This window comes from Artemia sp. Qi Xiang Cuo, chromosome 6, assembly GCF_049724085.1.
Source record: "Artemia sp. Qi Xiang Cuo chromosome 6, ASM4972408v1, whole genome shotgun sequence".
Taxonomy (NCBI): Eukaryota; Metazoa; Arthropoda; class Branchiopoda; order Anostraca; family Artemiidae; genus Artemia; species Artemia sp. Qi Xiang Cuo.
This window is the reverse complement of record NC_142799.1, coordinates 18,143,142-18,164,406: the sequence shown is the minus strand read 5'-3', so window position 1 is coordinate 18,164,406 and position 21,265 is coordinate 18,143,142. Positions and strand designations below refer to the sequence as shown.

Genomic DNA, 21,265 nt, shown 5'->3' with positions numbered 1-21,265 from the left:
ACGTGGTTCGTTCCGGAGTCAATAAGGCCCTTCTACTAACGCCCTTGGAGACAAGAGACAAAAACAATAATTTTGAATAGGATTGCCAGAGATAATTCTATTATTTATAATTTACGCCTACCAATGACAAATGGTTAATTCATTAGAAAGCAGAAATGAGTTTGGCAACAGTTACTTTGCCAGTAACTCTTAACAAGGTTTTGACTGAAGTTGTTTCTCTTCGACACCTGACCTTGACTGCTTAGACCACAGGGGGTTTTGGTTCAGAACTGAAAATGCTTTCCCGACTGGCAAATATTAAGGTTTTTTGTAGGTAGTTATTAAAGAATTTTTATTTTTAATGCTTTAGAGAATTGTACTTTCCATCAAACTTCATTTAATATAACTTTAGCCACCTCAATCAGACTTTCAATTTCATTTCATTTAGCCCCGTCGCTTGGTTGCCCATACTTGGCACTAATTGTTATATTCTGTTGAAACTTGAAGTCAGATAGGGAAATATATTGGGTAGTTATAATCAAAAGTTGTTACTAAACATAATCTTTTAAAGGAGATGGGTAAGAAAATAAAATACCGAGAAACTTTTCTTGTTGCACCGTAGTCCATTGATTATGCGTGGATAATTGCACCATGGATTATTTATAATGTCTTAGACCACGTTGCACTTTTATTTTTATTTATCTATTCTATCATTTCTATAAAAAAAACCTTATATGCATCCAGGGTATAAGTTACAACCCTTGCTCTGAGGGCTGTAGAGGGGGGGGGGGGAGTTGTCACCCTAAAAGACCTAATTTTCAGAATTTTCAACTATGTTGAACAAAATGACTATCTCAAATTTTTATTGGATATGTTTGTGGAAAAAGTGTGCGTAAGAGGGGGGGTAGTTGCCCTAGAATCACTTTCGAGTATTAAAAAGGGCAGCAGCCCTTTGAATTTCCAATCGAATGCGCCCTTTTTGAAGTTTCTACCACAAAGCTTTCTACAAAAACCTTATATGCCCCCAGGACATAACTTACAACCCTTGCCCTGAGAGCTGATGGGGGAGTGTCCTCCTCAAAAACATAATTTCTATCTGGAAATCAACTGCAAAAAACAAAATGGCGATCTCAAAATTTTGATTGGATGTGTTTAGGGACATGGTGGGCGTGGAAGGGGTGTTAGTTGCCTTCCAATCACTTTTGACCCTTAAAAAGGGCACTAGAACACCCAATTTCCAATCGAATGAGCCCCTTTGAAGTTTATACGACGACCCCTTCCATATGAAGTACCTCCGGGAAAAAAAATAATATAAAACATTATTTTTTATTATTAAGCCTTTACTATAGGTAACGCTATAGCATTGCCTTTGATTAACGTGTCTAATTTACTCTATCTATTCTACTTATATAAGATTTTACCCCATCTACTTAACACTAAGCTGTAGATTTCTTTGTCTTCTTCTGCAACTCTGTTGCGGCTACTCAAAAGTTCTATGTTACAACCCATTAACTTGATAGATTTTGAACTAAAATATACAATAAAACTAAAATAGATTTTTTTTTTTTTTTTTTTTTTTTTTAATTATAAACTTTTATTTGTAAAAATAAGATTCCATAAGCATTAGAGATAGACACAAAATAGAAAGATAAAAAGATAGCAAGAAGAAAAAAAACGAAAAAGATAAAAGATTTTGCAGGCACTGAAGGTTTACATGAGATTAAAAGAAACAATAACAGAAGCTTTGGTTGATATCAAATTGTAGACATTCAATATGGCTAGTAGATAGAAAGATAGACAAAGACGTTTTCGCTTTCTTGACTTTTATTAACAAACATTTCTTTATGAAAAGAGCATTTATGTTATTACAAAGGTACAAACAAATTTTATGCTAAAGGCTGAATTTTCTAGTCATTTCTGTGAATAAGGAATAGGGATAAACTTTAAATATTCCTCCAAAATCATATAAGATACAAAAAAGAACTTATAGATAGAAATTCAACTGAATTGGTAGCTTAAACAGAAACCCTGGGGTACCAACAATTCAATTCAACTGATACCTTAAATGGAGATCCTGGGATATGCTGTTCCGCAAACTTGACACTGATGTCATAATCCCCCTCTTCAGGCGGAATATATTCAACAGTGCAGGAGCCGTCCCGGTTGTCTTTGCAGGTCTTACGGGCTTCTGATGGTCCTTAAAGGGCTACTTCCAAGCGACCAGCCCCGGCACCTTAAATATCATAATTATAACATAATTTTCATGAAGTATGTCAAGGCTCCCCCCCCCTCCAACGAATACCCCTCGGTAAATATTTACCAAATCATATTATTGACTTACGAATAAAATGAATATACAATTCGAAGCCTTTTTTTATGCTCTTTCCAAATATAATAATCATTTTTGTCACAAATGAATTTTACCCCCAACCCTATTGACCAATTCAGGGTATATATTAGCACATTAGGGGGGGGGGCAAATTATATTTCTGATGTAAATGGGAGGTAAGTTTAAAATTTACCCCCACCCCCCTAATGTGCAAATATATACCCTGAATTGGTATATAGGGTTGGGGGTAAAATTCATTTCGGACAAAAAAGATTATTATATTTGGAAGAGCATAAAAATAGCCATCGAGTGGTATATTCACTTTATTCGTAAGTCAATAATATGATTTGGTAAATGTTTACCTACCCATCTTTACGATGTAATTGTAACTACAATGAATAAATAATTATAGATTATATAGCTTTATAAATTTTATCAAGACGTTATATGTCTTATAGATTATATGTATTTAAATATTTTGAAATACAATAGTTGAATAAACAATTTATAATCACCAAGTGCCTAAACGTAATACATTCTAATAAATTTTTAGTAAACCACAGGGGTACCCCCAAGCCCCCACATCGCTTATACATAGAATGATTGCTGCTTATTTGAGACTTTATTACTACTATTTACATTCTTTGCAAACAAAGATGACTATGTTTTAGATTTAATCCATGTCTTTTAAGTCAATCTTGTTCTGATGTGAGCAGGTGGTGGAGGTGGAACCTAGCCCTCCTCATAGATGGAACAATTTTTGTCTGTTTTAAGTTTTATAGTCAGGCTTCACTTTTAGGTGATGAATATATAATTTGTTTTTAATTTACAGGTTCCTGCTGGTTCAAAAGCTATAATTATACTAGCAAATTAAAAAACTTTAATAAAAATTATGGACAAACTGCAAAGATTATGGAAGACGCGCGCTGGTTGTACTATCTCCCCGACCTGTGTGCGTAAATGTCTGTGTGGCTCCTGTCTAACGACTGACACATCAAAAAGAGAAAATATAGGTAAAAATTCACTTTCCGAAACTCCTAACACTCTCACTCTCTCAGCGAAACCTATACGTTCAAATTTTATGTGGACATATGCACTGCAATATGATGGTATTCCCAAACACACAAAACTGGTCAGTTTAGCATAAACTGCACATACTACTACTACTACTACTACTAACAACTCACCACAGCATCAGGCCGTATGAGTCCAACACTGCTACGCACGCTCCTCCTTCATCCCAATCTATTCAAAGCCTCCCTCTTTACACCCTCCCAGGAAGTTCCCATTTCCCTTCAAGCTTTCTTTATGATATCCTCTCATCCCAACCGCGAAAGACCTACTTTGCGTTGAGCCCTAGGTGGTTGGCCGAAAAGGACATTCTTCTGCAATCTGCCATCCTTCCTCCGCAGAACGTGCATTAGCCATATCAACCTTTCTCCCATTATAACCGTAGAAAGCTGGATTGAACCACACTTTTTGTACAGCCAACTACTTGAAACACGGTCAGTCAGCCGGATACCCAGAACAATCCATGGCAGTTTCTCTGGAAAACATCTAGTAAATCTTCATCCGCTATTCAGAGCACCCATGCTTCAGAGCCATATTTGACTACTGTCATCACTGAAGCTTCCAATATTCTAATCTTATTCTATTAAAATAATTCTACGTTGAAAAAATGGTGATTGAATTTTGGTAACTGAAGAGAAAATTTTAGATTATCCTAGGATGCTATTAGAAATAGTATGTTGTTTTTTTTGGACAAACGAGAAAAATTTTCATTTCATTTTTTTCTATGATATTTTTGACTCCAAAATTCAAATTCAGCTTTTCGGGGCTTGTGAGTGATTTTTAAAAATAAATATTTTATCATTAATAAGAAATAAAAAAAAAGGCTTTGTTAAGTTTTTTACTTTTCATTTGCATTCAGTTAAAAAGAAAAATTGAAATATTGCCTAGCTTAATCAAATTTACTAAATAATTTCATAATATTAAATTGTTAACAGATTGGAGGCATTGAGCTACACTGATAATCAGCTATAGTCGCGGTACAGCAAGGGTGTAAACACAAAAAGCACAGGATTGCAGCTTATGAAAATTCTTCTTAAAAAAAAACAATGGACGATATGAACTAAATGAAATATATGGTGAATTTAATAGGTTACCTGATTTCATCAACAGTACTCACACTGACCAGTCGTTATTAACAATGGAAGAATTATTCTATTGATAAAAAATATGCCCGGAGACTTTTAAGAGAGTAAAATCAAGTCCAATTCTAAGAGAAAAACAACGACCAATGCCATCTAGCAATGCCCAGCATCATCATAGAGTTAATTATCCGTAAAAGCAAAAACAAAGAAAGCTAAGTGTAGTTTTTTCTGTTATTTTGCTTTTCGTTTCATTCAGACTGAAGATAAGAGAACCGCTATTGCCAATAAGGCACAAGAGATAATTTGGATTTTATTTTTTAACTAGTCTTATTATCTCCTGTATACTATCCCTAACTATTTTCTATCCCTTTCCCTAACTATTACAATCTCCCAATTTGGTATCGGTGCAGTAAGGTCTCTAAAAAAAGATAAAATAAAAAAATCAAGGTAGAATGAAGATTTAGTAGACTATCACTTTCCCAAACCTAGGATAAAGGAAAATGATCCCTCTTTCTATCCCCCCTTACCCAAGTTAAATTACTTAGTTCCCAATTTTTTTTCAGCACTAGCCTATACTCTGCACACTAACCTATCACAACCTTTTTTTTATAATTAATAATTATTGATTGCCAAAAATCCATACTTCGCTCAATAATCAATAAATAGAATTATTGATTACTGAGCGAAATTTGATAGTCATCGTATCAAAGGTGTGTCTTTGTTTATTTTATTTATTTAGGAAGAGCAAATGGTTTATATTGGTTATCCAATCATATAGATTAAATAGCTTTTTTGGTTCAAACAAGGTGCAATATTCTAGAATTTCTGATGCCCATTGAGTCGGTCCGAAGTTAGTCCGTCTATTCGATGAGTTAGGACCTAATTTCTTTTTTCACAGCATCACCAAAGTTCTGCATGTGACACTTACCTTGTTTTTATACTGGGTCAGGGCTCAGCTCGTTTTTGCCCTCAGTGTGGAGTTTCAGGACTTCAAAGTAAAAAAGAAGAAGAGAAATAAGAATTACAATTAAAGACATCTGGGCTACAACCCTCGAGGGTATTTTTCCATAATGATCATGATTACGTTTTTATTATTTCAGGTTATTATGTTTACTATTATAAATTCACCAATTTATATGGATTACTGATATGAAAATTATCAATATTTATTCAGCACCCATAAAATCCTTTAACATTAAAGACAGAACAATTATAGTACTTTTTACCTTTAGTTTCGACTATAAAAGAGTTTGGCTGCTCTACAATGCCTCTCTTTATTCCTTGTCCAGAAACTTTACATTTTTTAGGGTCACAACCTCGTTGTGCGGTCACAGAAAAGGGGGAGCCATTCACCGGAACGCCGTCATAGGTGATATCCATCGAATGACGTCCTAATATATTCAAAAAATTAAAAACGGTTAAACCAAAAGGGTTATTCATTTTGAACAGAAATACAAGAAGTTCTTTTTTTTTTTCATGAATAAAGCAAAAAAAGTTGGCTTTTCTTTCTTATTTAAATAAAACTTGAAAAAATCTAAACTGCAATCTAATTTTTGTTTTGAACTTCTAAAGAAAACTAACCTGGAAACAAAATGACGGAAAGTCGAGAAAAATATTGCAATAAAATCACCATTTTTGGGCGTGTAAATCTCTTTCAATTTTTGAAGTTTCCGTCACTCTTACCTGGACTGTTCAGGGTCCAAATAGATTAAGTTTACAAAAAAAAATAAAAAAATATCAAATGACACATTACTAATATCAGTTTTAATATAGCAACTGTCAAAGTTATTTTTTGTTTACTTATAAGCTTCGATATTGGAAAACACACTGTTAGACATACTATAGAAACGAGTATTTGGTTAGTAGACTTAGATTGGGGAACCAGTGACGTCATTACACGGAAATTAGATGGAGGGGCGAAAATATATTTTTCTAAATTTTAGGGGGATGGGGGCCAATTTTATTTATTTTTTTAATTTTTCATGTTAATAAAAGATAAGTCATTTTTTCAATTACAGATATTTTATTTATGAAATATACATAGGCTAATGCTACGAAATAGACCTGCGCACATGATTGGTGGCATAATTGAGCGCATTAAAAATTACAACACAATATTAAACACCGTTAACAAATTAAATGAAAAAAACAACAAGCCTCTTGGACAACTGCTCAAATATAAACAAGATAAATAAAACCAAAGTCATCCTTCAGAGATAAACTTCCCCACCATTCTGAGAAACTGCTGGTAATCAGCGCACTCTCTAATATACAGGGGAATAGAATTCCACACCTTTGGACCAATATGCCTCAAACTAAATTCTGCTCTAGTTGTTCGCCTAAACTTCTGCGAGAAATCAAACCTGAGTGATGTCGGATATGAATGACGCAGCGAGTTAAGAGGGAAAATTCCATGGAAATACGATGCTAACTGGCCAAAAACGTAATTGTGACATATCTGGGATATTGCAATGAAATGAAGTTGATGTAAAGAAAAAAATCCAGCTGATCCATAGAGATGAGTAACAGAAGACCTATTATCAATCTGAAAAAGTATCTTTATCACTTTATTTTGTAAAATTTGAAGGGGTTTATAAGCTAAAGAAAAAGTTAAGCCCACTAAGAAACACAATAGAGAAAAAAGGGTGGACCAGAGAAAAGTAAATTGATTTAAGTATATTAATCGGAAAATCATGGTGGAGACGGCACATCATCCCAACATTCCTAGAAACTTTTAACGATAGAGTTTTAACTTCTTCATGGAACGACAAATTTTCATCTATAATTATCCCAAGATATCTAAACCGTTGTTCCCGTTTCAGTTCCACATTGCTTAAATAAAGAGAAAAAACATCAGAATTGACCGAACCAACTCGTGAAAATAGCATATACTCGTGCCGGAGCCAGGTTACATTTCCTTTCATTTAATAGAAGAAGGTTTCGACAATACCACTCCGAAGCGGTTGATACAGTATTTTGGATGTTCAGGAAAAGCTGTGTTATTTCTGAATGGGAAGAAAAAATCACAGCATCATCCGCAACCATAACAATTTTGCAGATTGGAAGAAACTCAAGCAAATCATAGACAGCACAATAGTGCTGCCTAAGTAAAGAACGATGTTAGCACACTGTATTATTATTTTTTTTTTTCGTGGTCTTAGACCAAAGCACTTCGTATCGAAGGAGTTGTCGTAGAAACTTCGAAAAGGGCTCATTCGAGTGGAAATTGGAGTGGCTAGTGCCCTTTTTAATAATCGAAAGTAATTGGAGGGCAAATAGCCCCCCCCCCCCGCCCATCGTTCCCCCAAACACATCCAATCAAAGTTTTGAGTTAGCCATTTTGTTCAGCGTAGTTGATTTCCAGATAGAAAATATATTTTTGAGGAGGTCACTCCCAAAAACCCTCAGGGCAAGAGTTTAAAGTTATCCCCTGGGGACATATAAAAGCGATGTTGGCAAAATGTTTTTTTTTTCCTTTAGAGCAGGGCACTTCGTATCGAAGAAGTTGTCGTAAAAACTTGGAAAAGGGCTCAATCAATTGGAAATTGGAGTGGCTTGTGCCCTTTTTGATAGTCGAAAGTGATTGGAAGTCAACTAACACCCCTTCCACGCCCACCATTTCCCGAAACACATCCAATAAAAATTTTGAGATGGCCATTTTGTTCAGCGTAGTTGATTTCCAGATAGAAATTATGTTTTTAAGGAGCTCCCAAACTCCCCCCAAAGCCATCAGGGCAAGGGTTTTAAGTTATGCCCTCGGGGCATATAAAGTTTTTATAGAAAGCGTTGTCGTAGAAACTTCAAAAAAGACTCATTCGATTTGAAATTCAAAAAGCTACTATCCTTTTTTATACTCAAAAACGATTTGAGGGAAACTAACCCCCTCTCACGTTCACCATTTTTCCGAAAGCATACAATAAACATTTTGAGATAGCCATTTTTTGTTCAACGTAGTTAAAAGTTCTGGAAATTAGGTCTTTGAGGATGACAACCCTCCACAACCCTCAGGGAAAGGGTTGTAAGTTATGCCCTGGGGATATATAAGGTTTTTATAGAACGCCTTGTCGTAGAAACTTCAAAAAGGGTTCATTCAATTGGAAATTGAAATGGTTAGTGCCCATTTTAGTAGTCGAAAGTGATTTGAAGACAACTAACACCCCTTCTACACCCATCATTTCCCCAAACTCATCCAATAAAAATTTTGAGATAGTCTTTTTGTTCCACGCAGTTTAAAGCTCAGGAAATTATAATTTTGAGCAGGAAACTCCTCCCACAGTCTTTAGGCAAGGGTTATAAGTTATGCCCTGGGAGGATATAAGTTTTTATTCAAATTTGTGTCGTAGAAACTTGAAAAAGGGCTCATTCGATTGGAAATTCAAAGGTCTAGTGCCCTTTTTAATAATCAAAAGTGATTTGAGGGCAACTGACCCCCCCCTCTCACGCCCACTTTTTCCTCAAACGCATAGGATCAAAATTTTTAGATAGCCATTTTGTTCAAAGTAGTTGATTTCCACATAGAAATTATGTTTTTGAGGAGGACATTCCCCCACAGCCCTCAGGGATAGGGTTGTAAGTTATGCCCTGGGGGCATATAAGGTTTTTATAGAAAGTGTTGCCGTAGAAACTTCAAAAAAGGCTCATTCAATTGGAAATTCAAGGGGCTAGTTCCCTTTTTAACAATCGAAAGTGATCTCACGCCCGCCTTTTCCCCAAACACATCCAATCAAAATTTTAAGATAGCCATTTTGTTCAATGTAGTTGAAAGTTCTGGAAATTAGGTCTTTGAGGATGACAACCCTCCACAGCCCTCAGGGCAAGGGATCTAATTTGTGCCCTGGGGGCATATAAGGTTGTTTATAGAACGCGTCGTCGTAGAAACTTAAAAAAGGGCTCATTCGATTGGAAATTGAAATGGTTAGTGCCCATTTTAGTAGTCGAAAGTGATTTGAAGACAACTAACACCCCTTCTACACCCATCATTTCCCCAAACTCATCCAATAAAAATTTTGAGATAGTCTTTTTGTTCCACGCAGTTTAAAGCTCAGGAAATTATAATTTTGAGCAGGAAACTCCTCCTACAGTCTTTAGGCAAGGGTTATAAGTTATGCCCTGGGGGGATATAAGTTTTTATTCAAATTTTTGTCGTAGAAACTTGAAAAAGGGCTCATTCGATTGGAAATTCAAAGGTCTAGTGCCCTTTTTAATAATCAAAAGTGATTTGAGGGCAACTGACCCCCCCCCCTCTCACGCCCACTTTTTCCTCAAACACATAGGATCAAAATTTTTAGATAGCCATTTTGTTCAAAGTAGTTGATTTCCAGATAGAAATTATGTTTTTGAGGAGGACAGTCCCCCACAGCCCTCAGGGATAGGGTTGTTAACTGTGCTCTGGGGCATATAAGGCTTTTATAGATAGTGTTGCCGTAGAAACTTCAAAAAGGGCTCATTCGATTGAAAATTGAAAGGGTTAGTGCCCTTTTCAAAAGTCGACAGTGATTGAAGGGCAACTAACCCCTCTCTCACGTCCACCATTTCCCCAAACAAATTCAATCTAAATTTTTAGATAGCCATTTTGTTCAACGTAGTTGAAAGTTCTGGAAATTAGTTCTTTGAGGATGATAACCCCTCCCACAGCCCTCAGGGTAAGGGTTGTAAGTTATGCCCTTTGGGCATATAAGGTTTTTATAGAACGCGCTGTCGTAGAAACTTCAAAAAGGGCTCATTCGATTGGAAATTGAAATGGCTAGTCCGCTTTTTAATAGTCGAAAGTAATTGGAAGGCAACTAACACCCCTTCCACGTCCACCATTTCCCCAAAAATATCCAATCAAAATTTTGAGATAGCCATTTTGTTCAACGCAGTTTAAAGTTCAGAAAATTATACCTTTGATTACAACACTCACCCCACAGTCTTCAGGGCAAGGGTTATAAGTTATGCCCTGGGGGCATATAAGCTTTTATTGAAATCTTTGTCGTAGAAACTTAAAAAAGCAGTCATTCGATTGGAAATTTAAAGGGCTAGTGCCCTTTTTAATAGTCTCGAAAGTGATTTGAGGGCAACTAACCCCCCTGTCACGCCCACCTTTTCCCCAAACACATTCAATCAAAATTTTTAGATAGCCATTTTATTCAACGTAGTTGAAAGTTTTGGAAATTAGGTCTTTAAGGATGACAGCCCCTCCCCTCCACAGCCCTCAGGAAAGGGTCATAAGTTATTCCCTGGGGGCATATAAGGTTTCTTTTTATAGAAAGCGATGTTGTTGAAACTTCAAAAAGGGCTCATTCAATTGGAAATCGAAAGGGCTAGTGCCCTTTTAATGATCGAAAGTGATTGAAGGGCAACTAACCCCCCTCTCACGCGATTTCCCCAAACACATCCAATCAAAATTTTGAGACATAAATTTTGCTTGACGTAGTCGAAAGTTTTGGAAATCAGGTGTTTAAGGAAGATTGCCACATCAAAGCCCTCATTACAAGGATTGCCATTTATTTCTTAGAGGCATATAAAGTTTATAGAAATTTGCTGTAGAAATATGAGACGGGTCTCATTTATTTGAAGAATAAAATTGGCCTTTTTAATAGTCGAAAGTGAGTGGAGAGTAATTAACTCCCCTCTCACGCGCCCCATTTCCCCAAACACATCCAATCAAAATTTTCAGATAGCCATTTTGTTCAATGTTGCAGAAAATTATGGAAATTAGGTCTTTGAGGATGAGCCCCCCCCCCCCCAGCCCTCCGGGCCAGGGTTGTAAGTTATACCCTGGGGGCCTATAAGGTTTTTATTGAAAGCGTTGTCGTAGAAACTTCTAAAGGACTAGTTGGATTGGAAATTGAAAGGGCTAGTGCCCTTTTTATTAGTTGAAAGTGATTGAAGAGCGACTAACGCCCCTCTCACGTCCACCATTTTCCCAGACACATCCAATCAAAATTTTGAGATAGCCATTTTGTTTAACGTAGTTGAAACTTCTGGAAATTAGTTCTTAGAGGATGACAGCCACCCTCACAGCCCTTAGGGTGAGGGTTTTAACTTATACCCTGGGGGCAAATAAGGTGTTTATAGAAAGCGTTGTCGTAGAAACTCAAAAAGGGCTCATTCGATTGGGAATCGAAAGACCTAGCGCCCTTTTTAATAGTCGAAAGTGATTGGAAGGCTTGACATTCTTATAGTAAAAATCGTTGTGGGTATAATGTATTATTTTGTTGTTGTTGTTTAGACCAGGGCACTTCGTATCGAAGGAGTTGTCTTAGAAACTTCGAAAAGGGCTCATTCGATTGAAAGTAGACAGGGCTGATGTCCTTTTTAATAGTCGAAAGTGATTGGAAGGAAACTTATCCCCCTCCCCCGTCCACCCTCCTATTTGCCTTTATGTTTAAAAACTAAATGTTGCCTGAAAATTAAATTAAAATGCACTGTGTTAATGGTAATTCCTGATATGGCATCTCAGCAGTATCCCAAGAACGACTGAGGGTATTATGTTCAAACATTCGGGGCTACTTCTGCTCTTAAAATTTAACCAAATCAAAATAGCGCAAGTGTATCCAAGCTATCAAAGAAAGTAAACAGATTTTTTTGCGAATGGTATCAAGTTTTCCATTTCAGGTCAACTAGAGGAGGTATGAAACTAAATTAAACACTACTATTTGTGACCAGCTTTTTAAAAGGGTGTAAGCTGTTAAAAATTGCTGGAAATTTTTCTCCAGCATACAAATAGCAGGCCAAACTATAAATTCTTAAAAAACGAAAAGATTTAAAGTATTATTTTCTTTTACCCTGAAAAGACTATGCCAATATAAAACGAACAATTAAAATCAATTAAAAAAAACTTTTTCCACAAAATAAGTTTTTCAAAGAAAAGTAATGAAGTTCATTAAACAAAAATGAGCAAAAATAAAATCAAATAATCTACGAAGCGTGAAACTACTACAAATCAGCATCGATAAATAAATGAAACCCAAAACGAACAGAAATTACAATAAATAATCGATTCAAACTCAAAACGAGCAGAAATTAACATAAGTTGGGCTCACAACCCCTATGCCTTCTCAAGGCCAGAACATAAGTTGCCCTTTACTGAAAAAATACAAATGAATGTGCATTGTCAGATTAATATACATATACTGATATTTAGTAATCAAAATGTTAATATTATTTGATTTATTAAAGTTGTAAAAGTAAAAACGTTTATATTTTTTGTTTAATGGAGTTGTTTACTTTTCTTTGAAAAAATTATTTTGTGGAAAAAGTTTTTTTAATTAATCATTAATAAAAAGAAGAAATAAGGTAAGACCCAAAACAGAGCCCTGAGGAACTCCACAATTTACGGAAAATGACTTAGATCGGATAAATTTTACTAAAAACAGATAACAGTGAAATTCCTCTATAGTTTGAAGGATCCGTAGAAGCACCAACTTTATACAAAGCCAATACATGGGCATTTTTTAAAAGATCAGGTAAAACTCCATTTAGTAAAAAGAAATTAAAAATATGTGCCAACAATGGGGCTATATTAGGAGCTATTTGTTTCACAATTTGTGTAGAGAACCCAAAATCATCCAATGAAAAACTTTGCTTTAGTTTCATTATATGTGTTTTAACATCCTTAGGTGCAATTTCAGAAAAATCAAATGAGTTTGGTACTTCACCGTCAACAATAAAATCAGACGACTGACACTCTTGCCTATTTGTACTCGATACAATTCTAGACCCAATAGTACTGAAATGTTTGCCAAAAATATCCAAAATTTCCTTTGGATTCGTCACTCTTGAACCATCAAGTTCAAGAAAATTAACTCCAGAACTCGAACGATGATTGGGACGGATTTTATCATTGATTAGCTGCCATGTCTTTTTCTTATTTGACTTATACTGTAAAAATTTATCGGACAAATATTTTCTTTTAGCATATCTTATAATAGAATTCAGTTCAGTTCTATATTCCTCATAAAATACATCAGATTGAACAGCCAGATACTGTCGAAGTTTTTTCCTTTTTATCTTAAGTGACGTCTAAACACCATCCGTAATCCACGGGTCAAATTTTTTTTAAAACTTTCCGCGCAAAATTCTTGTCGATGTTGCTTGATCTCGGAGTTGCATCATATCCCGTATAAATTTCGAAAAAGGATCATTAACATCATTTGAATCAAAAATGGGGGTCCAGTCTTTATTATCTATCAATTCACGGAAAAGCTTAAAATCAATCAATTTTTTCTGTCGGTAAGAATTTTTATTTCCATGTTTTTTAAAAGCAGGTTGAGATAAACTTTGGGCTAAATCTAAAACAACACTAACTGGAAAATGATCAGACGTGTCACATATACTAACATAAGACTTTATCGCTTTGAAAGACACACCAGAAAAGAAAATGTTTTCCAGCAAAGTTACAGTAGTCTTTGTTACTCTTGTAGGTAGCAAAATACTTGGAAAAAGGCCTGAACACAGCATAATGTTCAGAAACTCTTTATTAAAAGCCACATCTAAATTCAACAAAACAAAATTGAAATCACCTGAAATTATTACTGATCTTTTACATCCACCCAAGTTTTACACCTAGGGGCTCAAAAATCTGAAAAAAACTCTTTGGGGTTACTTGATGGCGGTCTATATACTGATCCAAAAATAAAAGGTTCGCAGCCAATGGGACGTAATTCAACAAATAGAGTCTCACATAAACCTTCTTCTTAAACTGAAAAATCATCAAGTATGTTAACAGACCAATCCTGTCGGACATAAATCAATTAGCCACCTTTCGCACTCTCAGACCTACACCTTGAAACAGACTTCATACCTGAAAGGGATAGCATAGACATTGGAGACTTTGCGACAAAAAAGTTTCACATACAGCTATAATATCTTTAGGACTAGAATTTAACAAAAACTTAAGTTCACTATACGCACTCTGCAATCCTTGCCCATTAACATGTAATATCCTTATCGGAAATTCCCATTGCTCAACTTCATTAGTTAAAGGGTCATCCGAAAAATCACAATCAGGTAGATTTCTGACATACTGTACATTTTTATCACTCTCCGTCGAATCATTAAGTATCATATCTAAGTTTAAACGGTATTTTTCAAACTTTAGGGGGAGGGAGAAATCTTAGGGGATTTAATAATATATGAATTAGTTAGAAGCAATTATAAAAGTTAGGAGTTCTAAAAATCAACAAGACACAAAATCAGAAACAATATTAATTGAAATTACAAATATTATTCATTATCAGTTAAAAATCGTTTCTTTTTCAGATGCTGTCAGAACAGACAAAAATTATCTTTGAGACACATTGTCTAGTAGAAATATATTGGAAAAAATATTAGAGATGATGAATAATAGAAATGATTAGAAATTAAAAAATATTAAATATTAGAAATGATGAATAATTTCGGCATTATCTCCGAGGGTTTTCCGCAATAGCGACAAAGAGAACAACAAAAGATGAGAGGATTAAAATAGATTCACAATAAAACAAATAATAGATCACTCTATGAGAAAAATATCACAAAAACAAAAACAAATGAAATCAACAATAGACTAAATAACGTTTAAAATGTTAGAGATGTAAAACAGTGCAAAATTTAGTATTTCACTGCATAAATACATTACAAAGATTTTTTTAGGTAGCAAAAACCGAACAAAATTGACTGCTTATAATAACAATTTAGATTACACTAAAGAATAGATTTTTTCTTTTATAATTTTGACATTGCAACTGCCAATCTCAACACAAGAACAAAGAATGGTACATTAAATTTATTATTCTTTTCTTTTCATTAAATAGACACGACTGATCTCAATATGGAATTAAAAAAAAAAAACTCTATCATCTCTGGTGTATTTTATTTCGTTTTAACACAGCGGTTATGACTTGGGCAAGTTGCCTACTAATTTTTTTTTTTTTTCTAGAAGAAAATATCAAGTCTCGAGAGGAACAAATCCTTCTCGTTTTTGTAAATCAAACTACTTCGATCTGTCTTAACTTCAAGGTCATCAGAGCACAGAGTCGCCAAGATTAATACCAAAGTATAAAATATATTTCATTTATTTAATTCGGGATCATACTTCAATTTATGTATGTTTACATATATCCAGTATAAGGTGAGGCAAGAAGTACCGGTTTGTGTCCAAAAACAAAGAAACGTAATGCCTCACTGCTCAAGCACCTTTCAGTTAGTGATACGTATTACCAAATAAGAATCGGTATTCCTCCCAAGAGAATCCTTCGAGTTTGATAAGCTGCCACACCAACAACTTTGTGGCGTATTTACAGCAATTGGTATTAAGTTATCAATTGGTGTATGAACTTTCCAAATTGATGGTGGAGCACATGGTGACTCTTCACCGGCACTGAAAAATTTGTCTTACACCTAGTTCATACAATGCCCTAAGTGGAGTGCCTAAAGGGGAAGCTACTGGTTTTATGCAAATGTAAATTTAAATGATCATTTTTAATGGGATTGATGATCAGACAAGTATATATGTAGATAACTCACATTAGCTTGAATCATCTGCAATGATTTAAATCAAAGCACTTGAGGCACGCTAACGACAATACCGTGTTTGACCATAAGTTGTCATCTCTTCTTTCCATTACAGCAGAAAGAAGACATAGAGATCTTGGTATAATTCTTGACTAACACCTGGATTTTTTCAAAGGATATTTTATGAAGCATCAAGAGCAAGCATCAAGAGCCTTGAGCTCTTCAAGAGAAAAATGGCAAGTTGATCACTGATATCTTTATTAAGCAACAGTCAGCTCAGTTTTTGATGTTAGAACGTGCGGCCCGCACTACATTAACCTTGTCGATAATATTCAAAGGAGATCTGAAGCAATATTCAAAGAAGAACGTGAAGCAAGGGCTAGCATAATCTACTGCCCTACTACAAGACAAGAAGCACTAAAACTCGCCTCTGGTCTTTAGATGGAAGTGCAGTGAAATGGTGATAACTCACAAGTTAATTAAGAACAAGATTTAAATTAATTTTTGCAGCATATTCAATACAAATATACCCGATGATACTCTTAAAAAATGGTAAATTAATGTATAAGGACAAGAACGGGGTAAACTTTTAAATCAACGGGGTAACAGCGAATTGAATAGCTTAAGTGAAAAAAGGTGTTGATCCCTAAGTTGTTGTAGAAAGCAGTGCCTCACAGCGCCATGAAGTATGATTTCCAAGCTATCCTCGAGGTCACCACTATTAAGCAGGCTCGATTTGTAAATCTTGAGCACTCTCTTGTTGGATTTCACTGCACAATTATGATAGATTTTTATGTAAAAAAATTATAAAAAAGAAGTCTGGGAAATTAAAACATAAGTTGGAAGAATAACAAGAGATACAGATTGAAAAATATACGGAAATCCTTATAGAACTAACGCCAACTCTTTCTCAATCCGGGTTTAAAGTATATTCCAAGTCCCCATGACCATATATCTGAAAAAATTTAAGCTGATTAGCCCAACCACTGTTGAGATAGCGCTATTTGGCCATTTCGAAAAGGCAGTTTTTATTTTATCTTAGTGGAATCTTTTAATTTAGTTTTTAATAACGCAACGTTTGTGTAAGGATTCGGGGCGAAAAGTGAAATCCCCATTTTGCCCCAATTCCTAATTGCAGGTCTCCTTGGATATTTTTGCCTGGATATGTTTGGATGTACATGAATTAATACCTACCTTCTTCAAAAGGAGTATACATAACTCGTTGCTGACCATCTGCAAGTGGAGTAATAGGAGCTTCACTTCTTGAACCATTGGGAGATGTCATAATGCACTGGATACGGCCAGTTCCAACATTTCTTGGATCAACGACAAATTCTGTCGGGGAACCCACAAATACACCTAAATTAAGATAGGGATTACTTCAGCTACTAGAATTTCCAGCAACAAACAAACTATGGAAAAATTGTAAAAACATAGCTACATTCATAGATGGGATAATTTCATTATCACCCTTACATCACCCGTATCACCTTAAAACGTATTTATATTTCAGAGATCCCCCCCAACCTTATTCAACCAAACACAAATAAATTTTCTGGTATGGTTTCAAATCGTCGCTTAAGGATTTTATCTTCAAGTCAGACCTGAAGATAAATTTCAACAAGATTTTGTGATTTTTCCAGGTAAGATTCTGTGAGGTTTTTTAGAAAAGTTTCGATATATAAACTGCATTACTACATAAAAGCTTGCTTTAATGGATCCATGTGTCCATTAATAGAGTGTCGCTAATATTTTAGTTTGCACTGAACTGACAAAGCGGTTTATTACTCTCCTAAGCTTTGAATTAGTTTCTCTCTCTCTCTCTCTCTCTCTCTCTCTCTCTCTCTCTCTCTCTCTCTCTCTCTCTCTCTCTCTCTCTCTCTCTCTCTCTCTCTCTCTCTCTCTCTCTCTCTCTCTCTCTCTCTCTCTCTCTCTCTCTCTCTCTCTCTCTCTCTCTCTCTCTCTCTCTCTCTCTCTCTCTCTCTCTCTCTCTCTCTCTCTCTTTCTCTCTACTTATTTTTTTCTTTCTATTTTTCTCTTTTCAATCTCAACCTTGCATCAAACAACATCGGTCTTTCTATATAACTATTTGCATTAATCAACAAACGATTCATGCTACTATATTCCACTAGTTTCTAGCAAAATCAGACTAAGTATCCTATCACAAAGACTTTTCTTGTTATATGTTAGCTTAAAAACAAATTTTTTTTCTAGGTTAAAAAAAGGTAAAAACAAAGTCAAAGAGGCTTCATGTAGCAAAAATTAATGCAACGATTTTAACGGGCCTAACCTGGAAGCTGATAAGTAAATATATTCTATTGCTTAAAAATTATTAATCATGCAAATTTAATCAATAAACGGTATTATTTGAAAAAAATTTATTGGCTGCAAATGGTGTTAGTATGAGCATGCACAAGTCAACTACCCTTTGGTTGGATTCCAGGACCGTAGACTTTGATTTTAGACAGATCAACAGCAGGCTTCACCATCGCTTGAAAAGGAGACCCAGGAATAGGTGCATCATTGAAGGTAATATTGACGGAATATTCTCCTTCCTCGGTAGGTAGATAGGCTACTGCACATGTGCCATCTCCATTATCCCTGCACTGTATAGCTGCTTCACAGGGACCTTCAACAGTGACACCCAACCCTCCCTGTCCAGCACCCCGAGTGTCAATTATAAATTCAGCGGGTTTGTCTACAACACCATTTTACAGTCCAGCCCCATAGGCACGTACCTGCCCAGCCTGACCCCCAGGTAGGGTGGATATAACCGTGAAGGGGAGTTGGGAGACTTGTTCTCCTCCGAAGGTTCCATCCAATATGAACTGTCCCAATTCAGTTGGCATATAGTTTACTAGATAACCTTCTTTAGTAGGGATTATTTGTGGCCGAAGCTTTTTGCCAGATGGAGATGTCAGCGTAATTAGTAACTCGTCAGAACCAGCAAATTCAGTGAGCACACGAAATTGTTGAAGTGCATGAATAATTACAGCTGCGAAAAAAAGCAAAGCATAAAAATTTAGCAGCTAAGCAAAACTGAGCAATTACAATATTAAAAAGTAAAATAAATTGCAGGTTTATTCGTACAATTAGTTGTTGTTTTTTTTTTGTTCGTTGCATAGCCTATTTTCAAGCACTAGGCAAATCATTAGCCCCCCCTGTGACACAACACTGGTCATTTACCCAATGTAATTTACAGGATTGTATATCTGCGAACTTCCACTTGATGGAATCAATCCATGGCTTAGATGGGATATCATTCTTAGAGAACCACTTATAAATGACTTTACAGCAAAGTGCCAACAGTTGTGTTAATTTACCGAGACAATCGGTGGCACAAGGAGATGTAACTCCTTAGAAGGGGGTGAATGTATGTGCCAGAAGTACACAATCATTGAAACCATTTCAAACCCTGCTTTTGTTGGAGACAGGATAGCCATTTTTAGGAAGTCAGCTCCATTTGATTATTAAGCTGTGCACTAATATGCTTGTCTCGGTATCTTGACAAAGGATGACACAATGAGGAGAGGTTCCTCAGCAAGGAATGGGAGGATGCAACTGCAGAAGGCAATCACTTATGTCATTTAAAACATTACTTTCAAAGGCGATGCGACAAAATTTTTAGGGAGTCAGTTTCAAATGAATATAAGTCTGTGTGCCAACGGTTTTGCGTTGTCACCTTTACAAACAGTGGTAAAAGCAGAGCAAGCTTCCCAGACAGAGGCGAATGGATGCAACTCTAAAAATAGCCATTGATGCTAGATCAAAGCTCGCCTTTAAGGGTAACAGTTGACTTTTTGCACTGCTAAAGTCTGCCATTCTAGACTTATTCTGGATCTTCTGGAGTTGTTCCAAAAGATTTTATCGAAATGCAGCATAAGGGCATGGATAAACACTCGGCAGCAGATTGAAAGCAGGCCTTATACAGAAGGATGATCGACCTGAACGAAAGAAGGCTTTTGGAAGGAATAGTGCTGGGGGATCAGATTCGACCAGATTGGGTGCTCTATAAAAGATCAGCCGAGAAATAAATTCCTAGACAGCGAAGTTCGTAAAATTTTCCGTTTTTTTTTTTTTTTTTTTTTTTTTTTTAAAGATAAACTGGGGAAAATCATTTTTTATTTTTTTTTTTTCAAATCAATATAATCAAATAAGCAAAAAAAACAGCTACTACTATTTATTCTTCTTGTTTCTTTAGCAATTCCACTAAAGAAACTAAAAATGCCCTTATAAAGCCGTTTCTCAAAAAAAAAAAAAAGTTCAATTGCAACAATTCTAGTGGGCGAAATCGATGCACGAATAAAAGAAAACACAGAACAGATGATATAGTTAACAGAAACGGAAAAAATGGTTCCCGTGAATCATAAAATAATTAGAAAATACAAATTCAAAGCCCGATAACAAAATTTAAAAAAGGGACATAAAACACATCTTTTGCGAAGATTTGTTTTTTTTTAATGTCACCCAGCAACTTATACTGTTACAATTATACCACCCAAATAACAATTAAACAACAGAATTTAAAACTAGCAAAAAATTGAAAAATTAAAAAAAAAAAAATGGGACACTTGGGTACAATTATAGTTTGAAACTTACAATGGATGCTTGTTAATCGTTTGATTAGTTTTTTTATTTTTGAATTTCACTAGGTGGGTGGAGCACAATTTGTTTAATGAGGGCTAATTAAGGCCTGTTAGGTCATACAAACAGCACGACAAGATAAATTAGAGGTGTCCCTAGCTATAGATCACAACCAAGATTAGTGTCAAAATATTTAACAGGAGGGATACAGGCCAACCTGTCAATTTTAAATTGATCAATGCTTGCAAGATTAATTTTCCTTTGAGCTATATCAGCCTTTTCTATTCTTCTATGATTTGTATAAGTTCTTTCATTAGGATTTGACTCTTATTACCAACCTATAGAGTCACGTCATATAAACTGGAGACAGGACCAAAGACACAAACTAGATATTTAGGCCGAAGACGATGACAAGAGGCCGGAAAAAAACAAGAGGTAAGAAAAGCGGCATCGAGTGATTCGTTCTCTCTTTTGATATATATTCTGCCCCTTTCCCCCACTCCCTCTCTCTCTCTTTCTTTATTTCTCTATATTTTTTACTCTTTCTCTCTTTTGATACATATTCTGCCCCTTTACCCTCACTCCCCTGCTCCCTCTCTCTCTCTCTCTCTCTATCTTTATTTTTTCTATATTTTTTTCAACAGTGGTCTTCAAGAAAAAGTCACCAAAAGATGGCAAAACACGGATTCTATGCCTATGCGCGTTGAAACTACTCGCAGTTTCTTGGCGTTTTTCTCTATTT

At 35.4% G+C, this 21,265-nt stretch overlaps 1 protein-coding gene across 1 annotated transcript; it reads right to left on the bottom strand.

The window, feature by feature from the left end:
- Nucleotides 1-2,043: 2,043 nt before the first annotated feature.
- Nucleotides 2,044-18,645, bottom strand: LOC148950941 (filamin-A-like). Its single transcript, XM_089090521.1, has 4 exons — nucleotides 18,365-18,645; nucleotides 17,134-17,298; nucleotides 5,688-5,852; nucleotides 2,044-2,212 (listed from the first exon to the last, which is right to left on the bottom strand). Exons 1-4 carry the CDS (start codon nucleotides 18,426-18,428, stop codon nucleotides 2,178-2,180), a joined length of 429 nt encoding a protein of 142 aa, XP_088946647.1. The 5' UTR covers nucleotides 18,429-18,645; the 3' UTR covers nucleotides 2,044-2,177.
- Nucleotides 18,646-21,265: the final 2,620 nt, after the last annotated feature.

What these genes read in the sequence shown, in the direction of transcription:
- LOC148950941 (XM_089090521.1), bottom strand. Translation starts at nt 18,428, where the DNA reads ATGGTGAAGCCTGCTGTTGATCTGTCTAAAATCAAAGTCTACGGTCCT. An exon ending in TCCTGGAATCCAACCAAAGG is followed by an intron (nt 17,299 to 18,364) that starts GTAGTTGACTTG and finishes ATCTTAATTTAG; the next exon opens with GTGTATTTGTGGGTTCCCCG. An exon ending in GTATACTCCTTTTGAAGAAG is followed by an intron (nt 5,853 to 17,133) that starts GTAGGTATTAAT and finishes TGAATATATTAG; the next exon opens with GACGTCATTCGATGGATATC.